The sequence below is a fragment of the Frieseomelitta varia genome, unplaced genomic scaffold, assembly GCF_011392965.1.
Source record: "Frieseomelitta varia isolate USP_RPSP 00005682 unplaced genomic scaffold, Fvar_1.2 scaffold_146, whole genome shotgun sequence".
Taxonomy (NCBI): Eukaryota; Metazoa; Arthropoda; class Insecta; order Hymenoptera; family Apidae; genus Frieseomelitta; species Frieseomelitta varia.
In genome coordinates, this window is record NW_025109150.1 from 413,658 (window position 1) to 441,124 (window position 27,467).

A 27,467-nucleotide genomic window follows, 5' to 3' on the forward strand; every position below is an offset into this window, starting at 1 on the left:
AAAGGAACAAAATATACGATCGCGAGCCTGCGATATACATACGTACCGATGGATGTTTCATTTTCTCGTTTGCGTGTTTTCAGCCGACGGGACGAGGTTGAGGCACTCGAGGCATTTGGACGCGAGATCGCAGTTCTCCAACGACGAAGAATTTTCGGTAAGTGCTTTCTCGATCACTCTCTCTCTCTCTCTCTCATTCTCTTCGTTCTATTATTCCATTGTGGTGCTCGAGCTCGACCTCCGGCCGAACTTTCGACACGTGGAAATATTTGTAGAACGTTCGATAATTAATTGAAAGGTTCGTTGGAAAAGTTCGATTGTAGGAATCAAGAACCCTCGCTCTTGTGTGTCGATCGAGAGTTTTGAACAAAAAATAGCCCTCGTGTGTGATTTTTTTTCTTTTTCTTTTCTTTTTTTTTTTTCGTCAGAAATACTCTAACGGGATTTTTTTCTCTCCCGTCGAGTTTACACGGTACGAGATGGATGTTTCATTCCGATAGTTGAGCTTCTTCGAAAATATTCGCTTCGATTTATGATTAAAGATGCTAAATAATTTCGTTTGCAAGTTCTTTTTCAATCCTTTAATTGCGGAGCTTAACTTAACCAATAGTGCTCAGTTGAAAGATATCGAAAAAAAAAAAGAAAAAGAAATCTACGTGCGTCACTTTCAAAATTCCATGATGAGAAGCATCTTTTTGACGACGAGTTAACTCGTTATACCCGATTTAAAGGGTTGAGAAATAATCTCCGCGATTTTTCCTTGTTTCGTGCGACATTGTTAAACAGCGATCGAAATCGCACTGGTTCCCACAGATGCAACTGGATGAAAATCACAATCACAAACCGGTGTTTTCGAACTGCTCGAATTACGCGCCGATAGTGAAAGAGGAGGAGCCAGTGGGTACAGTGGTGATTAAAGTGCATGCCGAGGACAGGGACCATCCTGACGATGGAGGTACGTTATCGAGATACTTTCTGCGAATTGTTTTCATCGATCAGTAACTCTAACTGCACTGACTTACGAAAATATTTCTCTGATTTTCCCTGGTAAAAGTATATAACTCAAATTCAATTCAAATAATGTAGCTCTTTATTTAAAAAAAAAAAAAATGTATGTGCCTTTTGAGGTACAATGAGGTAAGATGAATCACAGTTATAAATACAGGGTGAGCCAAAAATTTTTTTTACCACCTAAATTTTTTTTTTTAATGAAACATCAAGGAAAGAACTAATTTTATTGATTAAGAAAAAATTAATTTTATTATTTTAAACAATTTAATTTATTTGCGGATTTATTTTGGTACCTCTCTGCGAAACTATCAATACTCCTTTGCCTTTAGAGATTTAAATACTTATGTATAATATCGTATCGTCTTATTAGAATAAAGTGAACGTTCGTTTAATTTAATTAAATTATCATTTATCGTGTAAAAAGTTAAGCACAAAAAAATACTTTTCGTATAAATAAATGAAAGAGATACTTTTAATTACAATTTAATTATAATTTCCAGTGCTTGAATCTTTTACTTCACGTATATTCTTGAATTCTGTTACATATGGAATCAACGATATTCTTAAACTTTCTTGATTAATTGACGATCGCGTGGTAGCAAGCTTCATTTTTTCTTGTAATCAATAATTTGTGAAATTAAACAATATTAACGTTCTGCGTTCCTGTTCTTCCAATTTACTGAATTCTTTGGAACGATAAATTTACATTTATTTCATATATGTTGTCGTTCTCGAGTTTCATCTCATTCGGAGCTTAGAATTCTCTCGACTAACCTTTCACGAGTGCGGAGTGAAAAATCTCTACTTAGCCAGGAATTTTTTTTCACGTAGAATTCCTCGCATTGCGATACAATCAGGGTTCAAGGAAAAGGAAATAATGGAAAAATTCAAATTACGCGTAACGCGGTTCACGTTTGCGCAGGCACGATCACGTACAGTTTCGTCACAGCCCCCGGCGAGAAACTAAAATTCGAGATCAACAACAGGACCGGGCTGATCAGGACGACGCAGGTGTTGGACAGGGATGAGCCAGCTCGTGAGAAAGAGGCCTACCTGACCGTGTTGGCGACCGACAACGGGAGGCCGCAGCTCGACGACGTGTGCACGTTCAAAGTCACCATCGAAGACGTGAACGACAATGCACCGGTTTTCGACAAAGTGGTACGTGCCGTGTGAGACTGTCTCGCAACCATAAAACACAGCGTGGGTCGCTCGATTCGTCTATGCGCCTACACGCACCCTCGTTCGTAGAAGTATTCGGACGTTTGCTGGCCTGATTATTAGTTCAGATCGTTAGCAGCAATCACACGATCGATCGATCGATCTGCAACTCGTAATCGTACGCGAGACGACGACAAGGCGAGATTTTTCAAAATTCGTCAGAATCAAAGGGAGATTGATAAATTGATGTTTGCAATCGTTGGTGGTTGATTCGGTTGTAACCTCTTGCGCCCACGCGCCGTCGAGAATTTTTGTTGTCCCAAATTGCGACATTTTCACAGTTTTATGTATATTCGAATGTAATCCGGGCAAAGCAAACGATAAGTGGATTATTTTCTTAATGGTTTCCATCCAGTGATATCGTACGGACGAGTTCAAAAGAAAAAGAAAGCGACGAATTATTGTACACGGCTCGGTCACTCGTTATGGTCCGCGAATCAGTTGCCAGCGCAAGGGGTTGAAAGAATGCCAAATCTTTTATAATATATAATATATAATACAATTTATAATATATAATATATAATAAATTTATATATTATAATACATAATTATATATTATAATATATTATAATGTAATTATATTAATATTACAATATATTATAATTATAGATTATATTATAATATATAATATAATAATTATATATTATAATATATTTATATATATAATATATAATATAATTTATAATATATATATTATATAATTTATAATATATAATATATGCACTATACATATATGAAAGATACAACAGATCACAGAAGAGACTTAGTATCTGAAGAAGATTAGAGTTTCAAAATGCATACTAAAGCACTGTGTTGTCAACCAATCCTACTATTTTTCTATTTAGTTTCGTGGTGGGAAGCTCTTCAAAATTTCGTTTCGTAACATATATATGTCCATATTGTATTTAGCTTTCGCAAAATTTTGATACATTTGTTTTATATACTTCATTAGCTCTTTTCGAATCTGACATCGATTGATCTCGCTTTGAAGTTCTCACGTTTGAAAGAAAACAATTTTGATTAAAGAGGAAATAATTTCATTTCAATTCGTTACGTATGTCAGAAATTGATCGATCTAATAAGCGAATGAGTCGTTCTAGTTTTTCAATTACTTGATTTTTCTGCGGTAGCAAGCGTTCCCGATACTTGGGAACGGGGATGATACCTTCAAATATGATCTACCATCGCGTTCGTCCCGTTCATCCTCGTCATATCGCATACAGTTTCCGGAAATATCACCGTCGATCTTCCGATCTTTGTACGCATTTTTTTACCGACCGATCGAGTTCCCTCGTAACGCGGTGATCATCCAGAAATCGAACGCGGCGGCGAAACACTCTCTTTTACGATTTTACGTATACGATACGACTGTGCTACACTAATCACACCTCTTGCTTCGATTCTTTTCTTTCTCCTTTTTTTTTCTTTTTTTTTTTTCTCAAACCCAGGTCTTTCGTGGATACGTATGGAAGGTTGGTCTCGAATTTTGCCGGTGTATACATGTATTTCGATGTTTTTTTTATTTTCTTCTTGTTTCCTCTCTCTTTCTCTCTCTGTCTCTGTCACTGTCACTGTCTTTTTGTTTTTGATTTTTGTTTTCTTTGTGGGAATGCGAATGCGAATACTGTTCTGTTTTTGTTACGCAGTGGATTAATTACGCTTGCGCGATCGAACGGTACGGTTCGTAGATCTCAAACGATCTTGAATGTGGAATCTCTCGTAAGCGTTAGATGCTCGCGTTTAACGTGCGTGCGCGTCAAGTGTAAGTTTGTAACAGTGCAATAGGAAAAAAAAAATATATATATATATACACACATTTTTACTTTCCTGTATTCGATATACGCAAGTTAAAGTGATTAGCTTCATATTGATCAATGCTGAAATTCTTATGTTTAAAATAAATTTAAATAGTTTAGCAACTAACGACTAAACGATAATTTTTTGGCCGTAAATAAATAAATTTGCGATTACTCCAAAAATGTACTATTTGTTCATCTTGATAAAGCTGATGAAAGCTTTTAGTTTTTTTAAAAAGAAGCGTGCACTATTTTATCAGTTTCTTTATTTTTTTTTTCTTTTTTTGATATTTGCCAAATCTTTCCCAAAAAATATATTTGTCTCGAATTTTTGTTTCCAATATGTTTCAAAAATATATTAAACAAGTATATCCGATATAAGTATATGCTGAATACGTATATTTAATTAAATTGTCAGCTCGTGGAGCTTTTTGCCGAGAAAGATTTTTATACAATCCATTATTAATTTTTATTCGATAAATAATTCATTACAAGACAAGTCGATCTCATTATGTCTCCGTAATGTATAATAGCTGCCAATTACTTTATTATCCGTGAAATCTCGTTTTCTCTTTGGTACGAATGAAAGTTTAGATAAGATACACTATTCGCGGTCACTGGATTAGAATCGCTTATTCTACTAAACTGGCAATTATGAAAATTACACGGCGGAAGAAAATGTGTTCAATTAATACGGCACGATCCAATTATCGGCTGACTGTACGAGTATTATAAGAGAGAGATTGCCTCCGTCAGTGATAGTACATTTCTGCGCCTAAGTATCGTCTAACATGATGAAAACAGCTCACAGCTGTATCGGTGCTAAAAGTGGACATTTCCCGCAGCTGTTGTAAAAGATATTATATTTTATTGCCGGGTCGTAGCCTATTTCGCGTATAATTACGCGGAGCCAGTAATTTCTGCTAGGCAAATTTTATAAATTTCGGAGGTGCAGAAAATCCACGCGATCCACGTAATATGCACGAATTTATTTCACGGCGTTTAGCAGTTTTGTAAAAGTTTAAAAGAATGCACGAACACCCATGCAAGTGGAGGACCAGTGATTTTTATCCGAAAAAAACGTAATTGAATGAACAGGACCTCGGTGTACATAATTATTTCTGCGTATTATATTTCACGCGTGTGCGCGTTCTGAAATTTTTACGCTTTAAAATGTAACACTGATGCGATAATTGGTGCATTCGTTAGTGGCGAAAGAAAGTTTCACTTCGCTTTAAAATCGCGTTTGCACTTTCTCTGTGCATAACCTTCTTCTTTGATAGATAATGACAAAATTGATAGTTGTTCTAGAAATTTTTATGAAAAGAATCGATAACAACGATCGAAGCTCAAGTCTGTCGTTCAAGTGGACGCGATATTACTCTTGAAGGATGATTTTTCAACGTACTAACACGATTCAAAAATTAAATATTTTGATTGCAAGTCACAGGTGACCGAAAATATTTTTCGTTGCCGAAATCCTATTTATTATGATTCTAATTGGAATTAATTCCAGCTGCTGGCGTGTGAAATTTATTTCTGGTCATAATAATTTTCATTGAGGATGATGGAAAATTATGTTTCAGTCACTCGTAATAGTGTACATTGTTGTTTTGTATTCGACTAAAACAATCCCCCACAACTGCCTTTGAACTATTTCAAACACTTATGAAAATTATCCGACGATCTATCGATAGTTATTTACGAGCGATCGAAACAAATTTTCCTTGTCGATAAAATAAAGCAGAGCGATCAAAAGAGAGTTAATGGCAACGAAAAAACTGCTATTTCACAATCGTTATCTGCAATCAAAAACATTTTAATCAAAAAGTACAATGCAAATGTCCTATGACTTTTTCTTTTCTTTTTTTTTTTTTTTTTTATTCTAATATTTGATGATGATGACTGGTTGTAACAGTCATCTGAGCTTATAATATCTATAATACAGCATTATGGCTTTCGGTATTAACCTCTTGCGCTGGAACGACGTGCCACATACATCGACAATTTTTCGTTTCAAAATTGTAATATTTTCTCAGTTTTAAGTAAAAACAAAATGTTTAAGTATGTTAAAATAAAAAAAACGTGATATCATACATAAGTGATTCACAAGAAAGCGACGAATTGTTGTATTCGGTCACTCGTTATGGTCCGCAGTCGGTTGCCAGCGCAAGTAGTTAAACGAACGAATATTTAACCCTTAGAAACACGCAATTTTAAAGGAAAAAAAAAAAAATTCTATCTGCACAGAATTTTCTTCAATACGAGAAAACGTTTGTTTCAATTATTAAACATTTATGAAATATTTCTTGAGATAAAAAACAAGTAGTGTTTCAATAAATTCTTTGTTACAGTGCAGGAAGAACTGACTAATTAAATTTATTGAAACACATCTTTAGGTGGGTTGAAAAATATCCCACCATGCGTTAACTGTCAAAAAAAAAAAAAAAAAAAAAAAAAAAAAAAAAAAAAAAATGTGGGACAATTTTATTAAACCCGCATACCTAACCCAAAGGATCGCGAGGCAGCACACGCACGCGTGCATTTGACGCTTATAGAGTTCCGTTTGCCGCTCGTATCGCCGCTTGTTTCATTCGCCGTTGTTTAGTTTATGTCATTCTGAACGCATGCATGCACTACGTAGATTTGTGTTAGAGGAGGAAAAAAGAAACGAAGGGTGGACAACGAAAGCAAGGTTTTCGAGAATAGAACGTTTAGACACGAAACGACGATGAACGAACGTTGTACGAGTAAAGTTGTTTGCTTTTTTGGCGATGGTGCTCGCTCGCGTAGGCGTACACCGAGTCGGTGCCGCAAGATTTGCCCCTGGGACGGGAGGTGATGAGAGTGTCGGCCACGGACATCGACGACGGCAACAACTCCGTCGTCTACTACAGCCTGTCGCCGAGGAGGCCCGAAGATGGAGTGTACTTTCGAATAGATCGCAACACCGGCGTGATATTCCTCAACAAAACCATCGACGTAAGTACATATCACGGCGCACGTGGCCACGATTAAACTGTTTCTCGACTCGATTAATTAATCGTTCATATTTACCCGCGTTTGAAATCGAATTACAAATTGAAGGGTTTTCGAGTGGTTCCCAGTAATTCTGAGTAATATTTAAGAATTAAGAATTTTCCGTGTCGAACGATGTTTAAAAGTTTTTCGAGAAGCATTTGATATTGAGGATTCTTCGAAATTCGAGGATTTTCGAATGATTTTAAAATGTTAAAAATGCAGCTAAAGCTTTGATACTCTGGAAATATCGTATAGTGATATAATATATCGTGAGTTTTGAGTGATTTTGAGAAGCCCGAGGACTTAAAATATCGTTGAAAATTTGGGGTAATCTTTCGAAATTTTGAGAATTTTAAAGAATTTTTGGAGTTTTAAGAGAATTTTGCATCCGATTGTTAAATATACAGATTAACAAGTTTGAAGAATTTAATATTCTTGAAATATCGTACAGTGATATAATATCGTGAGTATTAAGTAATTTTAAGTAATTTTAACATTTAAGAGTTTTAAATAATTTCAGGAATTTTCATCCGACTGTCTGATATATACAGCTAAATCAAGTTTGTAGCTTTAATACTTGAAATATCATGTACAAATTTTCATTTTCAAAAGTGTTCAAATGAGGAGTTTACGTGTCTTCAGAATATAAAATTTCTTCGACCGTTCGTTTTACATTTTTCTTTTCAATATTCTTAGACAAGCATTACTTGTCATAATTGTAATATTATTTCAAACACAAAACGTTATTTAACAACTTACACTTATTGACGTTCGATTTAAAAAAATTAAATTTAAATTTTACGCTTTTTTTTCTAAATGGAAATTACCGATCGTGACACGATGTTATAAAATAAGGAGTTGAGTAAATTTAAATCTCTAAATTTATCCACGTTGCGCCATACTCACTCGGACTGTGAAAGTTTAATTGTCAAATAGGTGAAATGAAATAAAATAAAATAAAAATAAAACGTTTGTCGAATATAAGTAAAATATAAATGAAACGTTTGTCGAATATTTGCAGAGAAATCCAGACTACAAGTTCAGCATGACAGCGACTGCGGAGGATCAGGGCGAGATTCCAAAATCGAACGTGATCGATCTTGATATTCGAGTGGTGGAGTCTCACAAGAAGGCGCCAGCTTTCCTACCGAGACCCGCCGAGCCGATCCGATTGCAGGAAAACTTCAGCGACTTTGACGCGAGTATCGTTCGACTGAGGGCCGTCTCGAACAGCGGAGACAACACTGGTCTCCTGTTCGAGCTGGTTCCTGGTAGAACAGAGCAGACCAACAAGGGAAACACATTTAGGTAAATCGAATTTCCCCACTCGGTTATTTTCGCGACGCGAGATTGTTACTCCTATCTTACCAATTCTTTTGAATTAATCAACTTCGATGGTTATTTTCGCGACGCGAGATTGTTACTCCTATCTTACCAATTCTTTTGAATTAATCAACTCTCGTTCGTACGAAATTGATAGTTCGAAATTGCTTCAATTGGGGGAAATTATCCAAGTACAAAATATTCAACATTAAACGTTTACTTTTTACGTCCAGTGTATCCGCAGTCAAGTTTGCGCGTTTCATTTCTTCTTCAATTTTATTATATTAATTTGATGTAAGTAAAGAAAGTATAGTACCAAAGAGAAATATATTAAGTGTAGAGGCAGTGTGAGAAATATCGTTCTCTATTAATCTAATTAATCTATGTATAGTATAAAGTTAGGTTAAAGCATGCAATACCAGAGGAAAAGTAAAGGAGAAGTAATAAGAGGAAACTTGACAACCAAGGGAATTAAGACGGAAAACAAAATGTAAAGAATAATGTAAGGCACCGAAGTCTATTTCTAGGCCGAAAGGCTGAAATAAAGATTCATTCAGTCATACTAATTTGACGAAACCGTGACTTTCGAAAATAGTGACGTCTGGTTTTAACCGACGATCGAAGTGCAAAATTTATGGCAGAGAAATGAAAATGAAATTGATCATTGAAAATTAAAAATTTCTAAATGGTTTCGACCATTCTCGCAGTTCCAGCGTTAAAAACTAATTCAATTATTTTTTGGCAGCAACAATCGTACGTCTCGATTTCACGATTCTAATTAACGTCGTACACGAGGTGAATGAATTATTCCCACGGTTTTGCGCAGATTGGAATCGAACAAGGATGTTGCCGACATCAAGCTCTCCCAGCATCTTGACTACGAGAGCAACACCATCTACACATTGATCGTGCGCGTGCAGAACAAGTATCAGCTGGCTGCCGAGACTGTGATCGACATCGAGGTGTTGGACGTCAACGACAACATCCCAGTTTTTCGCGAGATGAAGAAGGGAAGCGTGCTCGAGAACGAGCCGCCGGGAGTTCCGGTAATGCAAGTGCGTGCGATCGACGCTGATGGGACTTCCGCTCACAATCAGGTACGCCTCGTTTCTCACCCCTTTGTCGCGTGAAACTACATATACCGCATAATTGTGAAACAGGTGAAATTTATATCTTTGTTACATTAAAAAGTCATCTAACCCTTCGTACATTTGTAAGTTATAATGGCTCGTTGAACGAAGTTTCATGTTACATGTTATTAATTATATTATAAATATAATAACATATAATCTTAAATAATTTTGTATAATTATCTACTTATTCTTTATAATTGTATTACTTATAATTCTTTATAATTATATTGCTTGTAATTCTTTATAATTATATTACTTATTTAGATTACAGATTAATATCGCTTACTGTCACAATTTAATCATAATGTAAATATCGTTTACTATAAAAATAGTCACTTCTGTTCTCTCGTGATTGCACTTTTATGAATTAGCGAAAGTGATTATTAATAGTGTGTCTCAGTTTTCAACAATGATCATCGAAAGGGTAATTTTGCTGAGTTGGTTACATAGAATCAAGAAAGTTCAACGAGTCAAATTGATTTTACAGTATTTTTAATACATTAAAATTACATTTTATTAATTTATATTCATTAATACATTAATATATGAAATATGAATAATATATATTAATACATGAAACCAAGAAAGTTCAACGAGTCAAATTGATTTTATAGTATTTTTAATACATTAAGATTACATTTTATTAATTTGTATTCATTAATACATTAATATATGAAATATGAAATATATATATTAATATATGAAACCAAGAAAGTTTCAACGAGTCAAATTTATTTTATAGTATTTTTAATACATTAAGATCACACTTTATTAATTAATATTCATTAATATATTAATATATGAAATATGAATAATATATATTAATATATGAAACCAAGAAAGTTTCAACGAGTCAAATTGATTTTATAGTATTTTTAATACATTAAGATTACATTTTATTAGTTTGTATTCATTAATACATTAATATATGAAATATGAATAATATATATTAATACATGAAACCAAGAAAGTTTCAACGAGTCAAATTGATTTTATAGTATTTTTAATACATTAAGATTACATTTTATTAGTTTGTATTCATTAATACATTAATATATGAAATATGAATAATATATATTAATATATGAAACCAAGAAGAAAGTTTCAACGAGTCAAATTGATTTTATAGTATTTTTAATACATTAAGATCACACTTTATTAATTAATATTCATTAATATATTAAAGATTACATTTCTAAGATAATCGATTAATTTTATGACATTCAAGCGAAACGAGAGAACCATAAATGCAATTACGATGGAACGCGGGCAGGGAACTGCTCGCGCATTCTCTCTCGGTCGTCTCACTTTATCGTTTATGCTTCCTCCCAGGTCACGTACGAATTGGACAACTTCCGCGATCTTTTCGCCATTGATAAGTACACCGGCAACATCACAACACTGACCACGTTCGACAGAGAGGTGGAAGACACGTACAACGTGAAGGTGATCGCCGTCGACAATTCCCCGAGCGCGTTGTTCAAAACGGGCGAGCACAACAAGGGGCAGCAGGTGTTCCGCATCGAAATCGCGGATAAAAACGACAATGCCCCCCATTTCACGCAGGCCGTCTACACGGCGAACTCGATCCTCGAGAACGCCAATATCAACGCGCCGGTCACCGAAGTGAAGGCCCTCGACTCCGACACTGCCAGCCCGGTTACGTACAGCATCATATTCGGCAACACCGACGACAGCTTCTATATCGAGGACACCACCGGCAAGATCCGCGTGAAGAAGCCTCTGGATTACGAGAAGATCACCGAGTACAATCTGACAGTAAGAGCATTCGACGGTGTGTACAATGACACCGCTCAGGTGAAGATTTTTATTGAGAACGTGAACGACAATCCGCCGGTATTCGAGGACTTTAATAAGAATCCTACCATTGAGGAGGAGAAGCTGGTGGAAGGTGAGGCGAGAGACATTTTATTTCGTTGCGTTCGAACGAGAACTATAACTGGCGAAGTTAGGAGTCTCAGATATTAACTTTAATTTTGATGCTCGAGAGAGCATCGTTTTCATGAACAACGTCGAAGGTATTCCTGTATAGTGTAATTGAAACAGTGATCAGAAGCGGTAATTGAAAATTAAAATTAGTAATTAAGACAGATTCCGCTTTGTCGAGAATTCATCGACGGACAAACATCGTTGGAATTTAATTTAGAACCTTGGAACAGAAATTCATAATGGCCAGTTCACTTTCGGACGAATAGAAATATTTTTGAATAACATGTCGCCAAGACATATTATGTAAAATTTTCAACTATGCAGGTGGAATAACTTCGATCGACGCCAATTTCTCGTGATTTAATTCACGACTACGTTGCATCTCGATTGGAAATTAATAAACTGTCACGTAATAAACGTTGTTCAACGCGTTGTTACAGGTTGCATCACCACCGTTGTCGCCTACGACCCCGACATCAAAGACAGGAGCGCAGATCAGCATATCGCCTACTTTATCGTAAAGGAGGACCAACAACCTCTGATCGGTATCGACAAATCCGGTTGCATGACCTTGAAGAAACCTCTCGACCGCGACGGTCCCTTAGGATACTCCATGTGGACGGTAAATTTCCCTCTAGCCACCTCCTTTAATGGTATTACCCAACTACCGTTATTGACTAGTCGCCAATCGATGACCAGATCGTTAATAATCGTTATGTTCAAGATATACGGCTTGATTAAGGCTCGTTCAGATTAGTCAAATTATTCTAAGACTCCGTTGGACCTCTCGCCATGAATATTTATTCGAAATTTGATATTTATTTGAAATCGTTGTTTAATTTCAATGAACCAAGTCCTTCTTTTTCATTAACGCTAGACGTATCAAGCGATCCTCCGGTGAAATTTAATTTAAATTAAAATTTTGGGTTCAAAAATTTAATTTAAAACTCGTTTAACTCTTGCTAAGAAAAAAAAGGAAATCTAATTTTTTTCTTTTTGTGCGTTAAATTGATAATTATCTTTCGTAAAAAGATTAATTACAGTAAGAATAGGTATACATAGAGTATACTGGTACGGTTAGTATTAACCCCTTGCGCTGGCAACTGGTTCGCGGACCATAACGAGTGGCCGAACCGTATACGATAATTTGTCGCTTTCTTTTTCTTTCCAACTCGTCGGTATGATATCACTGGATAGAAATAATTAAGAAGTAACAAACTTATCATTTGTCGAGAAAGTGTTGCAATTTGGGACACAAAAAAAAAAAATCCAGCGCAAGAGGTTAATTAAATCGTTTAATTTGAAGTAATTCGGTGAATTTCAACGAGATCTTGTGAGACACGTGCTCGCGATAATCAAGTTAATGATCACGAGAAGAATGACGAAGTCGATTGCAGGTGTACGGGTTCCAAATCGACTGATCGACTCGCTGCGTTTGTTCCAGGTGATCGTGATGGCGCGAGACGAGGACGGATCGCCGACCGCGTTACGGGAGCTGGTGATGGTGAATATCACGCTGATCGATATAAACGACAACGCGCCGTTCTTGGACATGCCGTACCCGGTGGTGTGGGGTGAGAACCAGTCGCCCGGTAAGATCACAGAGCTGAAAGCACGCGACTGGGACTCGGAGGAGAACGGGCCGCCCTTCCAATTCGAGATAGACGAGAACACCGCGGACGACGAGATCCTGGCGAAATTCGCGATACGCGACGCCGATCTGTTCGCCCGTGTGGAATTCAATCGCGAGGAGCGAAAGAGCTACGACATACCGATCGCTATCACAGACAGCGGGAAACCGCCAATGACGGGCACGTCGACGCTGACTGTGATCATCGGCGACGAGAACGATAACCCTATGTCAGAGGGCTCGAGTTCTATATTCGTCTACAATTACAAAGGCGAGGCGCCGAAAACGGATATCGGCAGGGTGTACGTGAACGACGCCGACGATTGGGACCTGCCAGACAAGCATTTCGCCTGGGCGTCGACGCACGAGGGATTCCTTTTGAATCAGGAGACAGGCATGATCACGTTGCTCCCGGGGATCTCCAACGACACATTCGTCCTCAAGTTCATAGTGACCGAGTACAGCGCTCAGATACCGCGGCACCAGGTGAACGCGTACGTGAACGTGACGGTGAAGGAGCTGCCGGAGGAGGCGGTCGCCAGGTCCGGCTCCGTGCGTTTCTTCGGGATGACAGCGACGGAATTCGTCGCGCCCGACGAGACCACCGGCGTCTCGAAGAAGGAGATATTCCAAGAGCGAGTAGCGAATATGCTGAATACCTCGGTGGAGAACGTGGACGTGTTCACGGTGCTTCATTCGCCGCATCACAACAACAACAGTCTGTTGGACGTGCGATTCTCGGCGCACGGCAGCCCTTACTACGCCCCGGAGAAGCTGAACACGATACTGGCCCAGCACACGAAGGAGATCGAACGAGAGCTGAGAACCGACATCCTGCTTGTGAACATCGACGAGTGCCTCATCGAGAAACAGCACTGCAACAATACTTGTCGCAATTATTTGAACGCGAGCACGGTCCCCTATCCCGTTTACACGAACACGAGCACGTTCGTCGGTGTGCGAGCCGTCGTGGATCCGCAGTGCACTTGTCACGTTGCCGAACCGATCGTTTGTCTGAACGGCGGCACACCGTTGGCCGATCGTTGCGAGTGTCCTCCGGACCTCGAGGGACCGAGGTGCGAGCTTCTTGGAATCGGTTTCCACGGCGATGGCTGGGCTATAATGCCTCCGCCTGGCCAGGCATGCGACGATTCTCATTTAGGTTGGTACACGCGTTTCTCTTCCCCCTTTCTTTCTGCTTATTCTTCTCTGTATGCTATTTACTTTGACATGTTAATCTTTGGATCGCTCATTCTTCTATCTGCTCTGTCCTGCTTTAAATTTCAAATTTCAGAACATGCAAAAACCGCTTGCTTCTATGCATCTTCAATTTATTGAAATTTGAACGACCCGTTTGCATTCTCAGGTCTCGAGATAACGCCTCACATAGACAACGGACTGGTGTTTTACTTCGGCCCGATGACTTACAGCTCGAAGATCAAGATCCAAGATTTCATGGCGCTGGAGCTTCAACAGGGATATGCCGTTCTTTACATGGACTACGGGTCCGGTACTGTGAGGCTCGATCAACCGCACATTAAGCTCACTGATGGAAAAAGTCACAGGATAGACGTTTATTTTACGAAGAACGTAAGCGACAATTGGTTATCATTGGTGCAACTTTTTCTCAAATCTTTTCTTTTTAAATACTTTTGTACTCTGAATTATGCTGTAACTCTTACTCTTCAACGAGTGAAACTGCATACTTTGATGCGTTGCAGGCGATCGAAATGAAAGTGGACAATTGCGGAATCTCCGCGTGCATGAGCCTAACCGCGCCCCAGGCACCAAATGGATTTTTAAACGTGAACAGCCCCATGCAGATTGGTGGAACTCTGACTAATCTCGCGCAGCTAGCTTCGGAATTAGGATGGGATTTTATACCTACTGAGAGAGGATTCGTCGGATGCATACGCAACATGACCTTCAATGGAAATGTAAACGCTTCGACGATTTTCTTTGCTTTTCCTCCCTCTCTCTCTCCCTCCCTCTCTCTCTCTCTCTCTCTCTCTCTCTCTCTCTCTCTTGTACTTTTTTCCCTTTTAACACACTCACCATTCATAATTATGAGAAACAGCACATTAAGGAGGAAGCATTCTAATTGTAGGCAGTAATGTGTCTTTCACGAATTGAAATTCTCTTAGTAATTTTTCTGATTTAATCTTGACGATAAAAAAAACCAGGAAATTTAATAATTCAATTAATATTTGAATTTCATATTAAATTCTAGAGATTCAAGTCCTCCAATAGTTTTTAATCTAGTAGTTTTCTATTACTGATTATTCTGATTTAATCTTGGTGATTTTAGACGACGATTTATGGTATAAAAAAAAAAAAAAAAAAAAAAAGAGAGAGAAATCTGATAATTTAATTGACGTTTGAATATTTGAATCATATTAAATTCTACAGATTTAGTCTTTCTGATTTAATAGTTTTCAATTAATTTAACAGTTCTTGATCTAATAGTGATTTTTTTGATACTGATATTTTATTTCATGTTTCAGACGTACAATTTAGGCATGCCATCGTTATCCAGAAACGCGGATCCCGGTTGCGATCACGGAATGGCGAAAGCCGTGTCTTTCGGAATCGACACCAACTTCCTCGTCGCGATCTTGGTCTGCATCGCGATTCTGTTGATACTGTTGTTCGCGGTGGTGGTGCACAGAAGAAAGACCGACGACCTCTTCAAGGATATGGACGACATAAGAGAGAACATTATTAACTACGAGGACGAGGGTGGCGGCGAGGTCGACACGGGCTTTGACTTGAACGTTCTTCGAACGATTTACGATGCACCGCCCATCGATTCGAAAATAGCGCCAGTTGGCTTGCAAACCAGAGGTAAGAGAAAGTAAATAGACTGTAGTTAGAGGGTTGAGTAAACAGGGTGGTAAATAGGTTTGCCTTGGTAGGCAAACTAAGAGAAATATAATAGTGAGGGGCTATAGTAAATAAGTGCATGCTGCGTAAAATAAATAATATACATCTGTCTGCTTTTCCTTTTCGCTTCTCAGGCCCTGACGAAGTGCCGGACATTTGCGGCTTCCTGGACGGCAAGAAGGAGAGCTGCGACAAGGATCCCGACACAAACCCATTCGACGATGTCAGGCACTACGCGTACGAAGGAGAAGGCAATTCCGAAGGTTCTTTATCGTCGTTGGCTTCATGTACGTATACACGAATCAAATGTACACCAGCGAGAGATCGATGGAAATAAATGAAACCGCGCGATCGAAATTCTTAAAGAAAAATGGACAGATTCATTTTACAATTCTTCAAGAGAAATAGTCGGATTTACAACGATCTTCAGAGATATTACGAAATAGAAAACTACCTTTACGAACGCGCAGCGAGAATCGTAAATTGTTATGGACTGGTGGCCAATAATTGAAGTCGCTGCCGTATAGCAACGATACAGCGAGGTCGTAAAGCAAAACGTTAAGCAGAGTCACCGATCTATCATCGTTAGCAATTTAACGACGAGTCGTAAAATCGGAACTACGTAACTCCAGAACGTAAATTCGGAATGAGTAATAACTACTTCGCGCGTGGTGTGCGCTGAGAAGATTATGTTAATCTTTTCTTGAACTTTTTCGACGGACTGGTTGAAAAGTAGGGGATTTTTTTTTTTCTGCTTTAAAGATTGCTAAAAAGTAGTGAACCTCTTCTAAGACTGGACTCTATTTATGACCTGACATTTGATATTTTCTTTTTCTCTTCGGTTTCACGGACCTTTCGAAACGAAATCGCGACCCTCTTTCCCATTGTGCCTCGAGTGCACTCCTCTCGCAGAGGGCGTGCTACACAAGGCCTCATTGTTCAAATCGTTTAGAGTACGTGGCACCGCGCAACTTTTTCTAACCGTTCAGAATTTATTTCCGCCGCGTGCCAATTGGCCTAATGTCTATCGGGCCTGCAATCTAGATTCTTGCAATTCTCGGGTACGTTTTAAATTGTTTGCCGCGGTTGTAAACTTCAATTCAATCGATTTCACGACCTCGCATTATCGCCTACATCTGCATCACGCGAGTAGTTTCGTTCCACATTGCATTTACTAGTCACGGTCTTTTGTTAGACGCGATTGTTTCTTATTTCACGCGTTTCTTTTTTGTCATTCCTGTATATTAATAACTTTTAATTAATTATATTATTAGTTATATTAATAACTATTAAATAGTTATATTAATAACTAAAAATTATATATTAGTAATGTATGTATGCATTAATTGCTATATGTATATAATCAATTAATTATATTGTATTATTATACTATAATATTAATTATATTATTTCATAAACAATATAATTAATTAATATATACACATGTATATTATAATAGTATAATGTATGTATATATTATCAATAATGCACGAATGTATGCTGACGCATATATACATATATGTATTGTGTTTATAAAAATGTGAAATTGCAGAAGTTTAGAATTTATATATATAATTAATATATTGATTAACATATTTATTATTAATATTTTAATAATTTTATATTTATAATAATAATATTTTTAATAATATATTATTAATATATATATATATATTAATAATTCTATGCTTCTGCAATTTCATATTTTTATAAACACAATACATATATGCATATATGTATATGTGTCAGCATACATTCGTGCATTATTGATAATATATACATACATTATACTATTATAATATACATGTGTATATATTAATTATATTGTTTATGAAATAATATAATTAATATTCTAGTATAATAATACAATATAATTAATTGATTATATACATATAGCAATTAATGCATACATACATTACTAATATATAAATTTTTAATTATTAATATAACTATTTAATATTCTATAGTTATTAATATAACTATTTAATTTCTAGTTATTAATATAACTATGTACAAATTGGACAAATCATGGACACAAGAGCATCGGTAAACTTCTACAATGAACTTTTCTTGTTTGCAGGTACCGACGACGGAGACCTGAAGTTCAATTACTTGTCGAACTTCGGCCCGAGGTTCCGAAAATTGGCGGACATGTACGGGGAGGAGCCGAGCGACGAGGAGAGCGACGGCGTTGGAGAGCGGGAAAGCGAGAGCTGGTGTTGAGCCACGCGCGGCTTTTCGAATGCGGACAGCTCGCGACGATCAACTACGGCTGATTCCCGATATTTTTCTCGACGAAGCGACAAATACCCGCGTAGCTTCGTCACCCCGTGTACTTAACTCGGACTCGGGAATACCTCGTTCGAAGTTGTGTTCTCGTGTTCCGAGGACACGCAGCGCCGAGACGCGGCATCGGTAGCGTACAAAACATATCCTTTCGACGAAAAAAACAAAAGAAAAAAAAGAAAAAAAAGAAAAAAAAAATGACACGCAATCGAAGCGCGGCAACTTTCTTCTTTCCCTCCTTCTTCCTCTTCTTCTTTTATTTGTATTTTATCCGTTTGTTTTTCCATGCCTTTCCTCTTACTCGCAGCCCAGCTTTCGAGCGGAACGATCGACTGCCCGCGAACGATGTAATACGCGATCTTTACGAATGGACGACAACAGCGACGAAAATCAAAGTACGAGTAGTACTCTTTCCTACTGACGCGAGCGTACGAAAACAGAGGAAAGACGCGACAAATCGACGCATCGGCTGAGGACGACAAAGGGTACTCGGCTGTACTAGTATCGCGAAAATGGACACGCGCTGCTCGTTCATCGCGAGAACGATTTAATTCCGTGCGTGGATTCCACTGGTAACCCGAAGAGAATGATTTGCAGCGCGAAGAGACCGCGAGGAAGAGATCGACCTCTTCGAACGAGGACGCAGATGGAATCGTTGGTGAATTCTTTTTTGGCAATCATTCGAGTTACAAGGACTGGACTTATTTTTTTATACGTATATTATATAGAGACGAATATAAATGTATATGTGTGTATGTATCTATATGCCTACGTTCGCGAGAATGTCGTGGGTATGGAGATATGTAGAATGTAGAGAGAATGTGTGTGTGAAAGAGAGAGAGAGAGAGAATGAAACTGCGAAGGTGTAGCGATAGAAGAAAATAAAAGAGAGAAAAAAAAAAAAAGAAAAAAAGAAGAAATGATGGAACAAAGGCAGCGTCGGAGCGTCGCAACGCTCCTTTACATTCAACTCCTTACCAGTCCCGCAAATTTGTCGAAATCGGTCCAAAAAAATGACTACCTGTTTTTTTTTTTTTTTTTCATAAATTGGTTATTTATGTTATTCTAATGTAAAAAAAAGGGGGGGGGGATTCAACTGGTAAATGAGTCTTTCTTACTTGTAAAAAATGAAAAATAAATGTTTCTTCCACGTTTTATTATTTCATAATTTTTCAAAAATTGATCTGCCTTGTCTACGCCTCCCACGGTGTTATGATAATCAAATTACAGCCTTTGGATTTATTTCAAAGCCTTTATCAAATGCTTGTACAATATTTTCTTCTCTTTCACGCTCGAGCTCAGATATAAACACTACATCGACGGGGTTTATGTTATGTTGAGCGAGAATTCAGCCGGACCGACTTGGCTTTTATAATATTCTTTCTCACAAGACTACATGAACGAGACTCGTACAAATGCAGCTCTTGCATACTACGAAATAATCATGGCAAAAGCTGCGTAAGCCCGTGACTGGCAAGGGGTTTTAACTTATAGACTATTTTGTTAATCGGTTATGTGCGCGAGTGCGATTAGAAGCCGTGTAAAGGGTGTGCGAAACTTTGCATACACGCGAGTACACGTGTAGATATAAACCTGAATATCGAATCTGTACTGTACACAGGCGTATGTGTGAGCGCTGCACGTAGTATAGTCTAGAACATTGGAAAACAACAATACGCGTGTAGGTGTGCGCTTGAATCGGCGAAAAGAGATCCGAGTGCCATATCGTGCGCCCGAAATCTAAACCTGAAATCAATTCACCGAACAATTGTACATGAATACACGAATACACGTGAATGTGTGAGATTACCGGCGTCAGACAGTTCCATCGCGATTGTTTGACATTTTTTTCCCCCGCTGATCGATAATAATCGCGTACCCACGGTATTCAGTTTGTTCCATTTGCGAAGGCGCATTCTACGCGCGGATATTTCTAAGTATATGTATATAGATATATATGTATGTATATTCGTGTACCTGTGTAGGCGTTCGCGCACGTACGTACACGTATATATGTGATAATAATTTGTAAGCTTTTTGTACGATACATCAATGCGACATGCATATGTATAATAATAATGGTAATCGTAACACAACAAGAAACGGAGCGACAACAGTAACAAAAATACGCAAGTGTATATTGATGGTGACTCAGGTGGACTCTTAATCTTTTGCGGTTTAGATACAAGTCGGGGTTGATCTTCGTTGAGCGCCAATGAATAATGAAATTGCGGGTTTTTATACATTTCTGAAAAGTTTAAAGTTATTAATAGAAAAGTATATAAGGTAGCGTACACTTGTTACAACGTTTAGCAATACGAATCTTCTACTACTGTCTTAACTGTGTTCATGAAAGTACGAATTTTGTATAAATATCCGCAATCACGACTAACTGCCTATCTGCCATTTTAAAACACATTCCTTAGCAAATATTTTTTAGAAACGGAAATGTCCAACCGCGCTAAAGTCTCGGTAACTTATTAAGGACCAAACTTATTGAGTTTTCACTGGTGCAACGCTCGTCTTTTCATTTCAGACACAGATTTCGTGTTGCAGTTATGAAAAATGGATTTCAAGGGGAAAAAAAGAGCTCAACGTCGTTTACAAGTTTTTGAAATGAAATTCGAAGAAACTCGGACTATTTTCTGTCACTGTGTTGATCCCAATCGTAGAATTCTTTTTGGAAACCTTGGAACAATCTTATAACGCGTCATACATTTTTTTTTTTTCTTTCTTCAGTCTGACAAAATAACTATTTACGTTATTTAGATTTTACAACGATGTCGCGTTCACGGTTGTTTTACCCGGTTGGTCCTTAACGAGTTAAAAATCCTGAAAGCATTGAAACTGAAAGTAAAGGATATTCCAATGGCCGAGAGCAGACGTACGACCGCAAAGGATTAACAAACTTACCACCCCCCCTGAATCAGCTTCGAAACGTCCTCGAAAGAGTGAACGTGTAATTTATACGATAAGAAAAAAAGAAAAAAAAAGTGCAGCTTAGGCGAAAGCGTGTGATCTCAGAGGATGCGATTCGCGCGCATCGATATCCAGGAAACAAATAATTTCCTTTCAGACATTTGTCGTCGAACGATTGCACGGGCACACGAGCAACATCGAGACACATTGTTGGAATAGTAATGAAGAATATGTGGTGACGAACGATCCCCGTCTGTCCTATGAAACAGATGGCCGTCTTTTTAACGATACACTCCGTCGCAGTACAAAGAACTTCTCCGTCGGCGAAATTCGGCTCGATTTCGGCGCGTGTGTGACACTCCTTCATCGCGGCGAATCGACTACATCACAGGCGAACTTGTTTCGCGATACGCTACTTATGCTATGTACTCGAACACTGCCCTTATGTACAATTAAAGAAAAGAGACACGTGAAAGAAAGAAAGAAAAAAAAAAAAAGAAAGAGAAACGACGACTTGTGTATCCGCGACCAAGTTCTGAGAGTGACGAGACGTGCTTGAAGCTTCGTCCACGTTTAAATTCGAGTATTTGAGTTCAAGTGACTCGACTTGGCGAAAGATAAGATGAAAATAGGTAGTTAGCAACTGAAAAGACTCGAAAGATGCTTTCCAATGGAGTCCTCTCAGAGGAGAGACAATAGATGTTCTAAAGAAAACCATAATTGTAAATAACATTGACTGATTGACGTTATTGTCGATCGATCGTGTTATTCAAAATCAAGCGAAAATGAGCGAAGTTATAGAAACTTAAGATGATATCTCAAAGGTTTCAAGTCGAGAATTCATTGTCGCTTGAATTCAAGTAACTTGTCCAACTGAAACGAAACTTTATTGCGTTCACTCCGTCGAACGACGTCGTTAAAAGATAAAAGTCGCGGATAACACGGTTTAGCCAGAAGTATACGCATAGACCAGGCTTCTTGTAAATTATATTCAGGACACGCGCGACCAAATATGATTGATCCGCGTGACCCACTCGACATGTGATAGCTGATCGCAGGCACACCTTCCATCTCTACTCGCGAGATCCATCTACCGTTGTCGGAAATGCGTGTAACTTCGTGTTCTTTTTTTTGTAGCAATAATAAAAGACGATGACATTGGAGAAGATGGCTTGCGTTTTGAGAAGTTCTCGGGCCAACGCGAGACATTCGCGACAGTTGGCGATAACGTACTTATCGTTCACTTTCGTGCGATAAATCACATAAAACGAAATGTATAATAGCACCTTGGGGCTAATCAAGCTTGGGTAAATTTGATTTCAAAGGAAGATATCGTCGAGTTTACGACAACGAGCCACAGAGTTCGAAGAAGTTAATTTTGCTTCGTGTCGAGATCGAACGAATAACTTTCAAATAATTCTTTAGTTTGATTTTAAATATCAATTCGTTCAAATAAATATAGAAGTAATTTTAGATTTCACTGAACTCTGCCCCTTTTTAATATCCATGCCACAGTTGTAGACAAGTTTATGTTGTAGGTTTATGAACAAGTTTACGTTAAAACATCAATTTTGTGTGTTGGAATTCGCCTCGCAGAGTAAATTATTATTATTCGAACCAACCCTAATAATGGAACAAACTACCCCAAATTCGCGTGAAGATTCTTCACGTTGCAAATCTATCACCGCGAAGTACATACAACATCTGCTGTTGTGAATGTAGCCATCGCACTGGCTCATGGACTTCTTTTACGCCGGAAATTTCCCGAGTCACTGGACCTTAACGTTAATTAACGAAATTCACGGCAGGCTTCGCAGTGACGTTCGCCAAACGAGAAAGAAACCTTTGGATCGTGCTTGGTTGCGACACGTTCTCACAGTTTTCAATCGAGCTGATGACAAAACTAAACATTAGGGGTCGAGAAGGGGGTTGCTGAGAACCTATAAAAAAGTCCACGGTCTCGTTATCCTCTCATAAACGTGTTCACCTCGCGCGGACACACGATCCTTTGGGCTCGAAAACCGAGGAGAGGACGATCTTTTCGAATCACGTTGCTCGCTCTAGATGCGATTCCTGCTGACGACATGTAAGTGATCTGTTTATGCGTGGACGAGGAACATAATCGACCTTGTATTAACTTATTATTTTCTATAATTTAATGTCCGGTGACATTGTACTGCCAACAGTATCGTACATGATCGACAAAATTTCATTTCATCGGATAAGAATGCTGAAGTTTATCGTGCTAACGCGTACGGCATAAACGATTTGCACGATAATTGATATTTGTTGAAAATTACAAACGGATGAGATAGAAATTACTTGATATACCGGACTCTTGAATCACGCACGTGTTACGCTTATAATTACTCAAGAACAAAGAGACCAGCGACCGCTAGTTTATTTATAATGTACAAAGTGTCGCTAGTTAAGTTGTACAGACAAAGAAACATATAGAGCTGGAGATTAGATCTCCCCAACATTCCCCCTTAATCTATCGCTCACTATATGGATTTTCTATGCTTACAACATTATTACTCAATGCCTATTCCCTTTACACAATTCAGAGTTTTTCTTCTTGCAGGGTTGTTGCTTCATCTTCATGTTCTTTAGCATACCATGCAAGTGTCACAGGATAAAGAATAGGGTGTTTTCTCACTCTTTTTGGATATCTCCATGTCAAGGTAGCAAGTTCATTGCGTTCAATCCTTGCGTTCTCATCAGGTACTTCATGGAAGCTTTCAGACATCGATGATATTTACAATTGTTCCAAATCGTCTGCTCTACCTGTATCATTTTCGTTTATATTATCTTTATCATTTTCTATGAACACTACATCTCGTGCACAAATTACTTTATTCCTATCTGAATCATATAATTTGTATGATTTCACCTCAACCCATGAAGATAATTCTTAACTTGAGATCAAACTTTTTCCTTTGCTTGTTGGGAGCAATGTCTTGCATCCAGACTCAACTGTGAAAGATCCACTTTCTTATCAGTCCATGCCTCTTCGGGTGTCATATTTCTAACAGCTTTGTAGATGATTGGTTTTTGAGATAAATTGAGAGATACTTACAGCCTCTGCCCATTGGATCTATGATCCAATTTAGCGTCCCACAATATGCTTCTAGCTTTCTCAATAATGGTCCTATTCTGTCTTTCGGCTATTCCATTTTGCTCTGGTGTGTATGGTACGGTTCTAAGATCCTTTTTGTTTTAGAAACCTTCTCAACTCATGATTGACATATTCCCTTCCGTTATTGGTCCTTAGAGCCATGATTTTGTTATCAGATTATCGCTCTACCATCGCCATAAACTCTGTGAATTTTACCGGTACCTCATCTTTAGTTTTAATAAAATACCCGAATACCTTACGCGTGTAATCATGAAGGCAAGTATATTTTACTCCTTTTAGCCCATATTTGCTCATAGGCCCACAGATGTCTGAATTGACAATTTCTAATTTTTAGCGTTGCTCTGTGGAAAGAACTTCTTTTACTGAAAGGCTCATGGCATTGCTTACCTTTCAAGCACTCGACACATTTTGGCGTCGTAAAATCTAAGCCCATAGCTATTTCCATTTTTTAATTCATGTATGCATCCTTCAGATAGGTGCCCTAACCTTCTGTGCCATAGATGATGGTTCTCTTCCACGAATAGCATTGCCGTCTCTGTCCGCTTTGATTCTGTACTTGTATTATTTGACATTGTATTTTCGCCAGTCATATTAAATATCGACATACTATTCGTATTATTACAGTACTTTCACGTTCCACCTGAACACGTGATTTTAGGACACACTTTGCGACTAATATATTTTCTTCACTACGGAATATTATTTTCGAAAAAATAATCGCCTAATGCAACAGTTAGTCGCACGAAACGAGGCCCATAATCTGTTGAAAATTACGACGGATAAGACAGAAATTACTCGATATACCGGTTTCCTGGATCACGTGTTACGCTTACACGTGTTACTCAAGAACAAGAGAGACCAACGACCGCAAGTTTATTCATAATGTACAAGGTGTCGCTAGTTAAGTTGTACATGTAGCGACCTCTACTTCGAAGAATTTAGATCAACGACATCTATGTTCCGTCGAGATGTGTACTTAATATAAACAATGGAATATTTAAAAATAGCGATTAATTTTATTATCACCATAGAAATGTTTACTGACACTTATATATATTGTTGCCATAGTAGAAATTCTTCATTCGTTATTTCGTTATTTAACTTTCATTTATAGAAATTATTCGTCATTTAACTTTCATTATGTAATCTTCATTAAATTATTAGTAATTGTATATTTTGTGATATTGATAATATTTTTATATAAACAACTAAAATTAACTACGGAGTTATTATTTATTCATAGTATTGTGATATAAATATAAATTATCATAATCACTATATACAGACAAAGAAACATATAGAGCGGGAGATTAGATCTCTCCAACAATATTAATGCAAAATATAGATATACGACAAGAGTTGTGCGAAATTAGCTAAAAAATACGAAAAAAGCGATAAAATTTTTGCGATAGAAATAATGGCGCGCGAAGTAATATTAATTTTATTAAGAGATCTCTTCGTGAGAAGAGACTCTCAATACTGGGAATAGAAATTAACGAGACTAAATGAATAGAAATTAACAGACTAAATGAATGTTATACCGAGGATTGAATAAATAATACAAATTTCCTATAAAATAACTCTCCCCTTTTCAAGGAATAAAAGTAGCAGAATCTTTCGATCGGGATGAACTTTTTATTGCAGCTGTAGGTTAATTTCTACCGGTGCGCGAATTACTATAATATAGAAAGCAATGGCGGATTAACACAAGTGCAATTTTGACGAAAGATTACAAACGAAGAAGTTAGAAGTATCAATTTGCCAAAAAGTGTGACGTTTGCAGCTTGAACATCAAAATGATTTTCGCAACGAATCGCAGTTCTCTTCAGATTGATGAGGACGCATATGGCACTAACTGCGGCTAGATCAATCACCGTGTTTACTTAATTTCGTGACTTGTGGCTCTAATTTATGACCTCGCTATATCTCCTCCAACAGGAGCACCTACGAACAGTCTGACATTTATCTAACGATGATCGATGCATTCTCTGCATATGTATCTCAATTTCGAATTCATTCATGCACAATGACCATTTCGTTTTGTTCTGTGTGTCTCGTTTCGCAGGCATCGTAAGGCTCGACTGGCCTTTTTCTCGATAATATTGCTGTTATGCTTGATCTTGCACTCCGGGACTGAAGCTCAGCTAAACTTCTCGACCGGTTGGGGAAAAAGAAACCAGAGGCACGAATGGAGTGCCCTTAAAACCGAATGCGCTTCACAGAGTAGACCCTTCTTGGAACAACTGCTAACCATTTACCAATTGATACAGGTACGATCCTTTTGGTTTCTTTTTTTTTTTTTTTTCTTTTAGCGCTGAGTACGAGAATGTAGATCAGAAAATGTTTGTCCTCTTGCGCTGCCACGCACGTCGAGAATTTGTTGTTCCAAAATTGTAATATTTTCTCAGTTCTTAAGTATATTTAAGTATATTTAAGTACACCGACGAGTTCGGAAAGAAGGCGACGAATTATTCTATACGGTTTGGTCGCTCGTTATGGTCCGCAATCCAGTTGCCAGCGCAAGTGGTTAACGTGAAAGTTAAAAAAAAAAAAAAAAGAAGAAAGAATTCACATCTTAGTTTAAGATCTCCTTAATTTTCCCTTAATATTTCAGACATTTTTCAAATAGCATTCGTTGTTTACCAGTTTAAAATAATATTATTCTAAAAAGAATATTTAGAGTATGAATTCTTTTTAATTGAGAATTTCATAGGGAAAAGGAAGCGTTACCGATCGAAAGCATCATTTTTTTTTCCCCCTCTCCCCGTTTTGTTCGCAGATGGAAGCGCGAAGGATGTTGAACTGTCGGAAGCTGAACGAATAAATTCAAGACTGGATTGGCGGATTAGAGGAAACATCGTAGACTAGATATATTGGACTTGTTCGAGGAAGCCGTTCGAAATCGTGTATCTTTTACACCCGATTTGCAGCTCGTTTGAAAACACTGGAACTTTAGAACGAAGTATCCGGATCTGTCAAACAAAAGTTGCCACGAAAACATTTTCTACCGGAATGTACCCGCTCGAACGTGCCTTGTAAAATAACCAAGACGAACGATAATACAAACAATGAGTAGTAAAGGATCTATCATGTTGTCCTTCCTTTGTTCGTTCATACGTTCGTATATTTATTCGTTTTCTTTTTTTTTTCTGTTT

At 37.8% G+C, this 27,467-nt stretch overlaps 2 protein-coding genes and 1 long non-coding RNA gene across 3 annotated transcripts; 2 read left to right on the top strand and 1 right to left on the bottom strand.

Annotated features, from left to right (window-relative positions):
* The first annotated feature begins 37 nt into the window (after nt 1-37).
* Nucleotides 38-22,336, top strand: LOC122534120 (DE-cadherin). Its single transcript, XM_043664457.1, has 14 exons — nt 38-157; nt 814-955; nt 1,934-2,172; nt 6,822-7,010; nt 8,071-8,357; nt 9,199-9,469; nt 10,838-11,417; nt 11,896-12,077; nt 12,900-14,247; nt 14,452-14,675; nt 14,807-15,022; nt 15,590-15,929; nt 16,103-16,255; nt 18,049-22,336. The coding sequence occupies exons 1-14, from the start codon at nt 53-55 to the stop codon at nt 18,189-18,191; spliced, it is 4,419 nt and encodes a 1,472-aa protein (XP_043520392.1). The 5' UTR covers nt 38-52; the 3' UTR covers nt 18,192-22,336.
* LOC122534151 lies at nt 18,518-25,195 on the bottom strand. Its single transcript, XR_006307837.1, has 2 exons — nt 24,799-25,195; nt 18,518-24,653 (listed from the first exon to the last, which is right to left on the bottom strand). It is a non-coding gene; the product is annotated as an uncharacterized LOC122534151 (long non-coding RNA).
* On the top strand, nt 22,790-27,395 carry LOC122534147 (adipokinetic prohormone type 2-like). The gene is made up of 3 exons (XM_043664509.1): nt 22,790-23,259; nt 26,378-26,582; nt 27,092-27,395. Coding segments are annotated over exons 1-3 (252 nt in total). The 5' UTR covers nt 22,790-23,257; the 3' UTR covers nt 27,137-27,395.
* Nucleotides 27,396-27,467: the final 72 nt, after the last annotated feature.